Raw genomic sequence first — 12,939 nt, 5'->3', positions numbered from 1 at the left:
AGAGTTGCTTGGCTTGGACGAAAGTGATGAACTGCCGAATTTGGTTTTCTCCGATGAGAAAACATTCGTTGTCCAGCAGTTTGTAAACAAACAAAATTATAGTGTTTACTTGCCAAAGAGATCAGATGAAAATGTGCACCTTTGGTTGGCCACCAGAACTCAAGCGCCGGCCATGGTGATGGTGTGGGCCGTCATAACGGCCGATGGTCGCTCTCGTATTAATCGTCCGTGGCATCAGAATAAATGGAGAATATTATAGCGGAAATATTCTGGAGGGTGTATTAAAGCCTTAGGCATGCAAACATTTTGGCCACAGACCTTGGACATTCGAACCCGCCCAAGAATGATTACAAAATGAGGTTCCTCGCTTAATTTTCAGCGCAATGGCCACCAAAATCTCCGAACTATTATGTCTGGCGTATTTTGGAAAGCAAGGTAGGCGCTAAGAAATACCAAAATGTCGATCACCTCAAGCAAGCGCTTCGCCGGGAACGGGCCAAAATACCGCATGTTCGGGCATTGGCCGTTTGAAGGCCATAATTCGTGCCAAAGAGTGACCAATTCGAACAAATCTAAAATTGTTCTAATATTTGATGCTATTGCCGACAGTTTTTGCTTTCATTTAATCAAATTTAAAAAAAGATGTAAAAATTATGGCGTTTGACTTTGTTGCAGTTTTTTTTATTTCACCCTGTTTTTGAACAAAATTCGAACTTTAAGCTTACGAAAAGTACCAAAAATGGTACTAAATTTCTAAAATGGTTGCATTTTGTGTTATGTGAGGTAGAGCAAAAAACTTGAAATTTGGTAAAAGTATCAAGGTTAAAAAATAAATTTCATACATTAAGTGGCTTTGGAAATTTTTTTCTAAGTGTGTAAACTGTACTAAATGGTACTAAATTTCGAACAGTTTGATTTAAAGTGAACGGATGAATGTGAAATTTTCTATTGGGATTGGGTTTTGGAAATACGTAGTACAAGTGCACGAAAAGTACCAAATAGTACTATATTTGGTATAAAATGGTATTGAATCAACAGATAGTGCTTGAAATCTGAAATTTGGTATCAGGGTCGCTGTTCATGGGTAGCTTGGACATGTGGAAGTGGTTTGGAAAATGTGTACTATAATTGTACGAAAAGTACTGAATCGTACTATATTTGGTTGTGGGTGAAGGGATAAGGCTGGTATTCTTAAATTTGATATTGAGGTCCCTGGAATTGAGATATGGAGGTGATTTCGAAAAATGTGTACTATAGTAATTATGCAAAAAATACCAAGTAGTACAACATTTTTTATTGGGTGAAGGGATATAGCTGGAATCCTAAAATTTGATATTGAGGTCTCTTTTGCTATCTCACAGTGAGATATGGAGTTGGATTTGTAAATGTATACTGCAAGTGCACGAAAAGTACTAAATAGTACTATATTTGGTATAATCTCGTATTGGATAAACAGATAGTGCTTTTAATCTGAAATTTGGTATAAGAGCCGCTGTTCATGTGTAGCCTGGATATATGGAAGTGGTTTTAGAAATGCGTGTAAATGTAATTGTACGAAAAGTACTGAATGACACTATATTTGGTATGGGGTGAAGAGATATTGCTGGAATTCTTAAATTTGATATTTTGATTACTGATGGCATCTGCGTTTGAGATTATGTGGTAGTTTCGAATCGCGTCCTATATCTGTACGAAATATACTAAATGACACTAAATTTGGTATTGGGTGAAGAGACAGGTCTTTAATCCTCAAAGTTGATGTTGATGTATATCTTGGTATCTGGTATTGTCATATGAGGGTGGTCTTGGAGGCGTGTACTATAATTGTACGAAAGTTACTCAATTGTACTAAATTTTATATTGGATGAAAGAATAGTGCTGAAATCCAAAAATTTAATATACATGTCACTGTCGGTGTCTGCGGTTAAGATATGGAGGTGGTATAAGAAATTGTTCGAAGAGTACAAAGTTGTATTAAATTGGGTTTTGGGTGAACGGATAATGCTGGCATCCTCAAAATTGATATAGAGGTTTCTGTTGGCATGTGGGATTGTGATATGAAGGTGGTTTTGGAAATGTGCATTACAAGTGCAAAAAAAGTACTAAATAGTACTACATTTGGTACAACTTGGTATTGGATTAACAGATAGTGCTTGAAATTTGAAATTAAGTATCAAGGCCGCTGTTCATATTTAGTCTGGTTTCGGAAATGTGAAATAGAGCTGAAACCCTGAAATTTGATATTTTGATTACTAATGGTGTTTGAGATTTGGTGGTGGTTTGGAATTGCGTCCTATATTTGTACGAAAAGTATTTAATTATACTAAATTTGGTATTGGGTAAAGGGGTTGAGCTGGAATCCTCAAATTTGATATTGAGGTTTCTGTTGGTATCCAGAATTGAGATATGGAGGTTGTTTTGTAAATATGTTCTACAATTGTTCGAAAAATGCTAAGTGGTACTAAATTGGATATTGGGTGAAAGAATAGGACTGAAATTCTGAAATTTGATATTGAGTTCTCTGGAAGTATGTATCTGGGATTGAGATGTGGTAAATGGTACTAAATTTGGTAATGGGGGAAGTTACAGAGCTGAAATCCTAAATCCTATTGAAATAGTTTCGGGCGGGAATATTGCATGTGGGTTCATCGATGCAAAAAAAAAATGCCTGAGAGCAAAAAATAACTTTTTAGAAAAGAAAGAAAGCCGTAGAGACTGCATTCTTTATGTCATTCAACTCCCTTCATTTATTCCCATAAAACTCACTTTTTTACGTAAACTTCCCCCCCATTAATTAATTACCGTATTATTAAAATAAAAACATCGTTTGTACATTTGGTGCTAAAAATCTTGATTAACTTACAAAAATTTACTAACTAAAATATTTACTACTAAAACCTAAATTATAAATTAGAACTTTCGTTTGATTTAAAACATAACAATATTACGATTTTTTCTAGTCATCCATCAATTAAAAAATAAATAATGATAGTTAAAAAAATTGTTTTTATATTCATAAAAAAACTACTAAAATAATATATTAAAAATATTCCTATTAATTTGCTTTAAATTACAATTATAATGGTTGCTTTAAATTACAATTATTATGAGAATCTATCTCCATTACCTTCAGAACATTGTTCAACAATTTTCAAAAAATCTTTTTGTCAGTGTTGGTATTTTTCAACTTTTAAATATATACCATTTTGAGGTGGTCAAAACTATGGGATTTTCAGTTTTGTCGCAAAAACTAAAGGAAAATCTGCTCAAGAGCAGTATAAGGCCCACTGTCATTTGTAATTTTGCAAAACGCATTCCAATACAGTTTCGCGGACCCTCACCGAAACTCAAAAGAAATGAGCTATCCGAACGATCTGCGGCAAAGTTGTCCGGGTTAAAGGTTTCCGCTTGATGAAAATAATTTTCATCGCGTTGAAAACTATATGCGGGTATTATGACCATTTGTCCTTTGGCTATTATAATATCGGGATGTGTGGGTAGAGGGTAGTCTGCCGAACATTGGCGAATGATTAATGGCGAAACGGGATATAGACGAAGAATTTCTGAAATAAAATGAAAGAGAGAAGGAGAGAAGCAAACCGGTTAGATTAAATAAAAATAAGAAATATTTTAAAAATAATTTAGTTTGCAATTAATATAAGTATTCCGAACCAATTAAAGCGGTTCTTTTGGTTTTTGATATAAAATGCGTTTTTTAAACGCATATAAATATATAAATTATGCAAATAATATCTGATATATTTTTTTAATTAATATAAAAAAATTGATTATTATTTTTTATATCTATTATTCCAGAAGTTTTGCAAAATGTTTAAACAAATCAAGATTGGAAAGAAAGTTTGATATATGATGGTGGTTTTGAAAATGTGTATTAAGTGTGCGAACTACATTAAATGGTAGTAAATTTGACGGACGGTGTGAAGGCATGATACTGGAATTTTGAAATTTTGTATTGGGTCCCGGTTGGTGGTAGGTTTGTGACAATAAGGTGGTTTTGGAAATGTGTACCATAAGTACGCGAAAAGTACTAAATAGTACCATACAGCATGAGATAAAAAAACTGCAAAAAAGTCAAACGCCATAATTTTTAAAAAAAAGTTCGGAAATAAGTTCAAATTTTAGGATAAGTTTAGATTTGTGCGAATTGGTCACCTTTGGCTCGAATTATGACCTACAAACGGCCAATGAAATCGTCAGACGCTGCTCGAATGTTGTTCTTCAGTATTTTGACTCATGCACGGCGAAGCACTTGCTTGAGGTGATCGATACTTTGATATTTTTAGTGCCAAACTTTCTCTCCAAAATACTCCACACACACAATAGTATTGGTATCGGATTGGTATTTGGTGGCCATTGAGCGCTGGAAATGAAGCGAGGAACCTCATTTTGTAACTATTCTTGGGTGGCGCGTCCTAAGTGCGATGGTGCTGATTGCTGTTGGAATGTCCAAGGTCTGCGGCCAAAATGTTTGCGTGCCCAAGGCTTTAATACACCTTCCAGAATATTTTCGCGATAATATTTGGCATTTATTCTGATATCACGGTCGATTAATACGAGCGGAGAGCGACCATCGGCTGTTGTGGCGACCCACACCAAGTTTGTTTACAAACTGCTAGACAACGAATATTTTCTCATCGGAGAATACCAAGTTCGGCAGTTCACAACTTTCGGCCAAGCGAAGCAACTCTTTAGCTCTTTTGAGTCCATTTTCTTTCTGTTGCGGTGTAAGTTCTTGCACGTTTTTGGAATTTCAACGGCTTTAGCCCGAACTCATTTTTCAATATTTGCCGAATGGAATATTGTGATATGTTCAGCTCACAAGCCGTTTTTCGGCTACTGCGACGCGGATTTCGATTTAGTCGCTTCTTTATTTTTCGAACCATTTCTGTTGAATTCCATTACGAATAACTTTTTTTCTGGAAAATTCTCACCAAAATGTTTTGGTACGCTCGTAAACAATATAATGAGCTGTCACTGGAATAATTTCAACAGCTGTCGGACGAGTGGCTTAGAAATGACAGCAGTCTGAAGTTGGTTGCAGTTTTTTCATCCCACCTTGTATATATCGGAGCCGAGTTCCACAAAATGGAAACGTACGTCTCGAAATTCACTCCATTTTGGCTGATAGTAGCCATTAAGCCATTAGGCTTCATCCGTGGGCCAAACATATATTGCTTGCAAAATTTTATCTCAATCGGATAATAAATGCGACCTGCATTTTGTTTACAAGAATACATGGACGGACGGACTGACATGTATAAATCGACTCAGAAAGTAAGTAAAATACCGCTCACATAAAAACCTTTATTTGGGTGGTCCTGCATAAGTAATTTGTGTCATAGGCTGTAGTAACGGTTCCGAACTTTATATATGAAATTTGAAATAATTGCGGTGAATAATTTCGCAAGAATCATGAAAATACCGAATATCTGGTGGTAACGTTATAGAGGCGCTATACTGAAATGTGAACCTATTTAAACAATTCTCTTCTAAGGAACTCTTTGTGTGGAATTTCAGTCAATTCCATTGAAAATATTGGGGGTACCGTTATGTGGGGGCTATACGATATCGTGGACCGATATAGCCCATCTTCGAGCTTGAACTGCCCGCAGACAAAAGAGAGATCTGTGCAAAATTGTTGCTTCCTATCTTAATTCGTTTTGACTGTACCGTGATTACAACAGTCGGACGGACAGACAGGACTAAATCGTCTTAGACTCCAAACTATATTAATTTAATTCTACATACATACCTTTCAAAACTTGTTCCAAATATTTCATTTCACTCAAACACTCATAGGTCAGTTGATTATTGTGCCTATGCAGAACACTAATTATTTCCTCTCTCGCTGTCTTTTGAACCTCACCATTTCTCGCCAATTCATATAGGGTGTACGTCAAGGTAAACGCTGTACTTTCATAGCCAGCTTGATAGAATATCAACGTTTGAGCAGTGATTTCATTCAGCGTTAACTTTCTTCCAGACTTTTCAATCCGCATTTCATTCAAAATATCAATTATATAGTTATACTGGATTTTGGAATTTTTCCTAGACTCAAGAAGATCCTTGACGAATTTCGTATAGAACTTGATCATGTTTGCTGGTAAATATTGCAATTTCAGAAATCGTGCCACTTTGGGGAAGGCCAGTATTAGAAGTTTTTCCACAGTTCCATTACTCTCACCAATAAAGGTATTCTGTATCAGTTGATAGAATTGATCCTTGGGATTTTGCAGACTATGTGTCTGGCAACCAAAACCACAGGCACCAACAATTTCCAAGGTATAACGCAACATAAGATCCTTGATATCCAAAATGTTGTCACCGCCCATGATATCTTGCTCCATGACCTCGATCAATACGTTACTGGTTGTGATGAACGTTGTGAGCATTCGTTTTAATTTTCCACTTGTAAAGCTTGGCGAAAGATTTGTGCGAAAAACTTTCCACTTGTCATAGTCCAGGGTGAATAGATTACCCGTTAAATCGTCGGGATTATGATATAGACCACGATCGTGAAAGTAGGAAAAATCCTTGGTGAGAATACGTTTTGCCAGTTGTAGATCTGTTATCAGGGCTACAGGTTTCACAAAAATATATACTCCAAATAGAGGCAGGGTGGTTTGGCGAAATTCTTTGTAAAATTCATGGAAAATATCATTGAATGATCGTTGGTGTTTATATCCTTCCATGTTGCCCCACAACCAATGTTGTCTAGGACATGGAACATGACGTCTTTGCCAGTAACGAACTTTTCTCCAATACCCGAGTGTGAAACAAGTTAATGCTGCCAGCAAAAACAAAACGAATAGGAAGTACATCTTTGCGCGACGAGATCAAAACACTTTCTGTTTCATCGTTGTTGGAGATCAACTTAATTGCATTGTATTGATTTGATATTTCTTTGAATACCCTACACCGAACGGTGTGGTGAGAGTAGACAGAAGATATCGTTGATTGTTTTACTCGAATGTGATGAATGAAGGCAACGGGTGTCTAACCAGTTCTAATGCAGTTGACACAAATAAATTTGGGGTGGCATGTGTAGGAAAATTTCATCGGAGAGATATTGAGGCTAGTCCCACATGGGAAAAATTTTAATTTATTCGGCATGTGCATGAATATCGAATAGAAAATTTTATGAAGTCAACCAATTAAATAGCTGAAACTATGTGTGATTCGTTTATACCCAAAACTGCTATAGGATATTTGTGTGGAAAATTCCATAAATGGCTGAAAAAATATTTCGAACTTTTTATACCCTCCACCAAAAAAAGTATGGAGGGTATATTAAGTTCGTCATTCCGTTTGTAACTCATCGAAATAATCATTTTAGACCCAACAAAGTATATATATTCTTGATCAGCGTAAAATTCTAAGACGATTTAGCCCTGTCCGTCCGTCTGTCCGTCTGTTTTAATCACATTACAGTCTAAACGATTTAAGATAGGAAGCTAAAATTTTGCACAGATCTCTCTTTTGTCTGCAGGCAGATCAAGTTCGAAGATGGGCTATATCGGTCCACGATATCGTATAGCCCCCATATAACGGTACCCCCGGTATTCGGTTTTTTGATGATTTTAGCCACATTTTTCAATGGAAGTGTCTGAAATTCTACAAAAGGAGTCCCTTGTGGACATTTTACCCCCTCAAAAAGAATTGTCTATATAGGTCCACAATATCGTATATCCCCCATATAACTGTCCCCCCGATATTCGGTATTTTGATGATGTTAGCCACATTTTTCAATGGAATTGTCTTAAAATCCACACAAGTAGTTCCTTGTGAGTACTTTACCCCCTGAGAGAGAATTGTCTATACAGGTCCACGATATCGTATATCCCCCATATAACGGTACACCCGATATTCGGTATTTTGATGATTTTACCCACATTTTTCATCGGAATTGTCTGAAAATCCACACAAGGAGTTCCTTGTGGGTACTTTATACCTCGGCAGAGAATTATCTATATAGGTCCACCATTTCGTATAGCGCCCATATAACGGTACCCCCGATATTTTCTAGTTCGTTCCAAATGGTGGAGGGTATTCAAAGTTCGGCCCGGCCGAACTTACTGCTTTTTTACTTGTTATGCCTTCTTTTGTCTTTATAGGTCGTTGTGTATATAGGTCAAAGACGATGTATACCCCCCATACAACGGCATCAACCCTATGGAAAAGGATTGTCTATAGAGGTCCACCATATTGTATAGCCCCCTTACAACGGTACCTCCCGATATTCGCTATTTTGATGATTTTTACCGGAATTGTTTAAAATTTCGCATTTAAAGTTCGTAATGTATAGCCCCCATATATAGTGATACCTCCTGATATTCGATATTTTCAAATTTCGTATTTGAAGCTCGTAATGGGTATTACGACCTATGGGGCATTATTCACGGAATTTATTTCCAGTTTTATGATTTTTTACCAGAATTGTTTAAAATTTCGTTTTTCTAGTTCGTTATGAGTACTACAGCCTATGACAGAAAATATTATATGCAGGACCACGTCTTCGTATAGCCCCCATTTAACGTTTTTCCTACGAGCGGTTTTTTTCGACTGAATTTTTTGGGAAGTTCCTTCAGGAGAGTATTAAAAGTTCGACTCGGCCGAACTTACCTGCTCTTTAACTTGTTATACCCTCCACCTTGGAAAGGAGGGTATATTAACTTTGTCATTCCGTTTGTAACATCCCTAAATATTCGTTTAAGACCCCATAAAGTATATATATTCATAATCAGCATAAAATTCTAAGTCGATTTAACGATGTCCGTCTGTCTGTCTGTCTGTCCGTCTGTCTGTCTGTTGAAATCACGATACAGCCCACATTATTTGACGTAGAGCTCCAAAATTTAGCAGAGCTATTTGCATTGTGTCTAGGATGGTTGGTATTGAAAATGAGATATATCGGTCCACGTTCTGGTATAGTCCCCATATAACGGTACCTCCCGATATTCGGTATTTTGATGATTTATGCCACATTTTTTCACGGATTTGTCTTAAAATTGGTATTTGTAGGTCATAGCGGGTCCCTGAGCGTGTGGCAAAACATTGCATGTATAGGTCCACGTTGTGGTATAGCCCCCATATAAAGGTACCTCCCGATATTTAGTATTTTTGTTTTTTTTACCACATTTTTTCACCGATTTGTCTAAAAATTGGTATTTGTGGGTCATAATGGTTTCCAGCTCCGGTGGCGGAACATTGCATGTATGGGTCCATAATTTGGTATAGTCCCCATATAACGGTACCTCCCGATATTCGGTATTTTGATGATTTATGCCACATTTTTTCACGGATTTGTCTTAAAATTGGTATTTGTAGGTCATAGCGGGTCCCTGAGCGTGTGGCAAAACATTGCGTGTATGGGTCCACGTTGTGGTATAGCCCCCATATAAAGGTACCTCCCGATATTTAGTATTTTAGTTTTTTTACCACATTTTTTCACGGATTTGTCTGAAAATCGGTATTTGTTGGTCATAATGGGTTCCAGCTCCGGTGGCGAAACATTGTAATTATAGGTCCACGTTTTGGTATAGCCCCCATATAACGGTACCTCCCGATATTCGGTAATTTGATGATTTTTGCCACATTTTTTCAGGGATTTGTTCGAAAATTGGTATTTGTAGGTCATAGCGGGTCCCTGAGCGTGTGGCAAAACATTGCGTGTATGGGTCCACGTTGTGGTATAGCCCCCATATAAAGGTACCTCCCGATATTTAGTATTTTAGTTTTTTTACCACATTTTTTCACGGATTTGTCTGAAAATCGGTATTTGTTGGTCATAATGGGTTCCAGCTCCGGTGGCGAAACATTGTAATTATAGGTCCACGTTTTGGTATAGCCCCCATATAACGGTACCTCCCGATATTCGGTAATTTGATGATTTTTGCCACATTTTTTCAGGGATTTGTTCGAAAATTGGTATTTGTTGGTCATAATTGGTTCCAGCTTCGGTGGCGAAACATTGCATGCATGGGTCCATGATTTGATATAGCCCCCATATAACGGTACCTCCCGATATTCGGTATTTTGATGGTTTTTGCCACATTTTTTCACTGATTTGTCTAAAAATTGGTATTTGTGGGTCATAATGGGTTCCAGCTCCGGTGGCGAAACATTGTAATTATAGGTCCACGTTTTGCTATAGCCCCCATATATAACGGTACCTCCCCATAATCGGCATTTTAATGGTTTTTGCCACATTTCTTCTAATGTTTCTTTTACCCTAAGGTGGAGGGTATTAAAAGTTTGGCCCGGCCGAACTTAATGTTTTTTTACTTGTTTTTTTTTTCAATTCGTACTTTAAGGGCACGAAAGGTACTACAAATTGAATACTTTGTATTGACAAGTGGAGCTAGAATTCTAAAATTTGGAATTAGAGTCACAGATGTAGTGCAGGAAAAATGTACCAAACGGTTTTCGGAAATTCGAACTTTAAGGTTACGAAAAGTTCTAAAATGATATTAAAGTTTCATTTGGTTTTATGTCAACGGATAGAGCTAAAATTCGGTAGAAAAAAAAAATCAAGGTTAGAAAGTGTTTTTGATATATGAAGGTTATTTTGAAAATGTGCACTAAGTGTGCGAACTGTATTAAATGGTACTAAATTTGAAACAATGAACGATTTTAGGGTTTACATATGTTAGTCCATTTGTAGCAATGGTGCTACTAAAACCGGTATATTTCGAAATGAAAAAAAAAAAAAAAAAAAAAAAACATGAATAACCATTAAAATCTTGAAAGTCTAACAATTTAGAACTATATTTAAAGCTTTGATTAAAAAATTTTGTCAAACTGAACAAATTGTGAATTTAGAGTACTAAAAAGGCCTAACACTAATTTTTAGTTTGAATTAACATTTTTAGTGTGGACTTTTCTCTGACGAAGTGGCGGGCACTTTCTAGTGATTATATATTTAATATTCCAAAATAACCGGCTCTTAAATGTTTATAAATTTCTAACTTCCCTTTACATTTTTCTTGCATACTTTCCAATACCCTATAACAAACAATATAACTGACAAAATTCACCGGCCAACGTAGTGTAGCTACTCAACCCGAACGGACCCTATAGAAAGAGGAATAAACCAGAATATGTTTCCTTTGTTTGTTATTTTGCTTCACTGATCTAACAACAAACAAAAAGAGTTTATCAAAACAACAATAACATAGCAAGCAGTGATGCTGGACGATGTTTGCGACAAACCAAAATTAACGGTTGTTACTTCGGGAAAAAAGAGAACAAAAGTACCAACAACAATATGCAATATTACACTGTGCAAAAAAATATCACAAAAATTCAATAGATTAGATTATGAAATCTTAATCCGAAAATATAAAAAAAAAAATGGAAAAGGGTTCTTGGTCCCTCTATTTAGGTTATTGTGCTATATAAACTTCCAAAATGCCGATACACGTGTCTTCCTTGTGTCTTGAATAGATTATGAAAGGTCTTAAGGGGCCAAGAATCCCCTTCTATTTTTTTTCATATTTTTGGATATTGTGTCTTTGGTAATATTACTTTTAACTATTCGAGGATTACTCTGATCGATATTTTTTTCATTTTTTGTCATGAAATTCCACTATAGGTTCCAGAATATATTAAAGTCTTAATAATCCCATTGTGTGGCAATGGAATTTTTTACTGGGTATTCTCACATTAAAATCTCTTTCGAAATAAGTGTTATTAGACCCACTGTTTTTATGGGGAAAAATTAATATTTTATTATTTGTTGATCTTGATTTATGGTGGTGGGCTGTGACAGAAAGTTAAACGTTGAATGAACTTCGGGAAGTGTATCACTAAACGGGTTCGGGAATCAAAATCACAGTACAAGCAATTTATATTGAAACAAAAATAAAAATGAAAACAGTTAAATATATTTTCAAGCACAAAAACAAAAAGGAAACAAAGGCTATAGCCGTGCGGGGCCGACCATGTTATACCCTACAACAAGCCCCCTTATGTCCAAATCCATTTTGGAAGATTTTGCTTTTGTATGATGTCACGGAGCACTGCCCACATATTACTCTTAGCATTTTGACCAGGAATATTTGACCAATATTTACGCACTTCATCTTGCTGATAATTGTTGTGGTCCACTTTACCCTGTCCTTAACTCTCTTCTCAAGCGTGTCGATTGGCTTCAATTGGGTGATGAGGATTTTTTCCTAAACATTTTACGATCATCTCCAAAAGCAAGAGGCCTCTCTGTATCTCTAAATTTAGACTCATCTATATGATATGCTTGTTTACGATATTTGGCTATATTCGTCAAAATCAGCATAAAAAAGCCAGAAGTTCGTCTTTTGTCTATTTTGGATATCGCTTGTTAGTAACACTGTTTTTTTTTTCACACAAAAGTGCGAGATTTCGTATCCTTTGGTTTCTATTTGTGACCTTTATAACGGCTGCAAAATCAGGAACATTTTTAGTTGTTGGTTCATTTCAACCCCCAAATATATTGCGGGCATCTTCAAAACCAGTAGGCCTAGTCCATTTGAGCCTAACCCTACCAGTATGAAAATTTTCGTGAGAATTGGACGATAATTGCAATCTATATAAAATAACCCCAACCTGTGTTGTAAGGTGAAAAAATATTACAAAATATATACTTCAATATTATAAGTCAAATTGAAAAATAGCATGCGATAAAAAATATGAAAAAACAAAAAATGTCACAAAATACTACAAAACCTATATTGACATCATTAATGACATCTTTTTATGCAATTTTTTAGATTCTATACTTTTATACCAATAGGGCATTCTGAATTGACAAAATTTGTCAGAATCGGTCCAGCCATTCTTGAGATATATAATGCTTATATCCCCTTCCTTTTTATTTACACATTGTATGTATTTCGCTATATATATCCGATATATTAACTATCGGCATCGACGTAACGGTCA

General features: G+C 35.9%; 1 protein-coding gene across 1 annotated transcript; it reads right to left on the bottom strand.

Annotated features, from left to right (window-relative positions):
- Positions 1-3,055: 3,055 nt before the first annotated feature.
- LOC131804495 (cytochrome P450 6a2-like) lies at positions 3,056-6,924 on the bottom strand. The gene is made up of 2 exons (XM_059127461.1): positions 5,774-6,924; positions 3,056-3,563 (listed from the first exon to the last, which is right to left on the bottom strand). The coding sequence occupies exons 1-2, from the start codon at positions 6,840-6,842 to the stop codon at positions 3,184-3,186; spliced, it is 1,449 nt and encodes a 482-aa protein (XP_058983444.1). The 5' UTR covers positions 6,843-6,924; the 3' UTR covers positions 3,056-3,183.
- Between the last annotated feature and the right edge of the window lie 6,015 nt (positions 6,925-12,939).

The sequence above is a fragment of the Musca domestica genome, unplaced genomic scaffold (assembly GCF_030504385.1).
Source record: "Musca domestica strain aabys unplaced genomic scaffold, Musca_domestica.polishedcontigs.V.1.1 45, whole genome shotgun sequence".
NCBI classification, from domain to species: domain Eukaryota; kingdom Metazoa; phylum Arthropoda; class Insecta; order Diptera; family Muscidae; genus Musca; species Musca domestica.
Note: the sequence above shows the minus strand (reverse complement) of the source record. Positions and strands in the feature narration are given on the sequence as shown.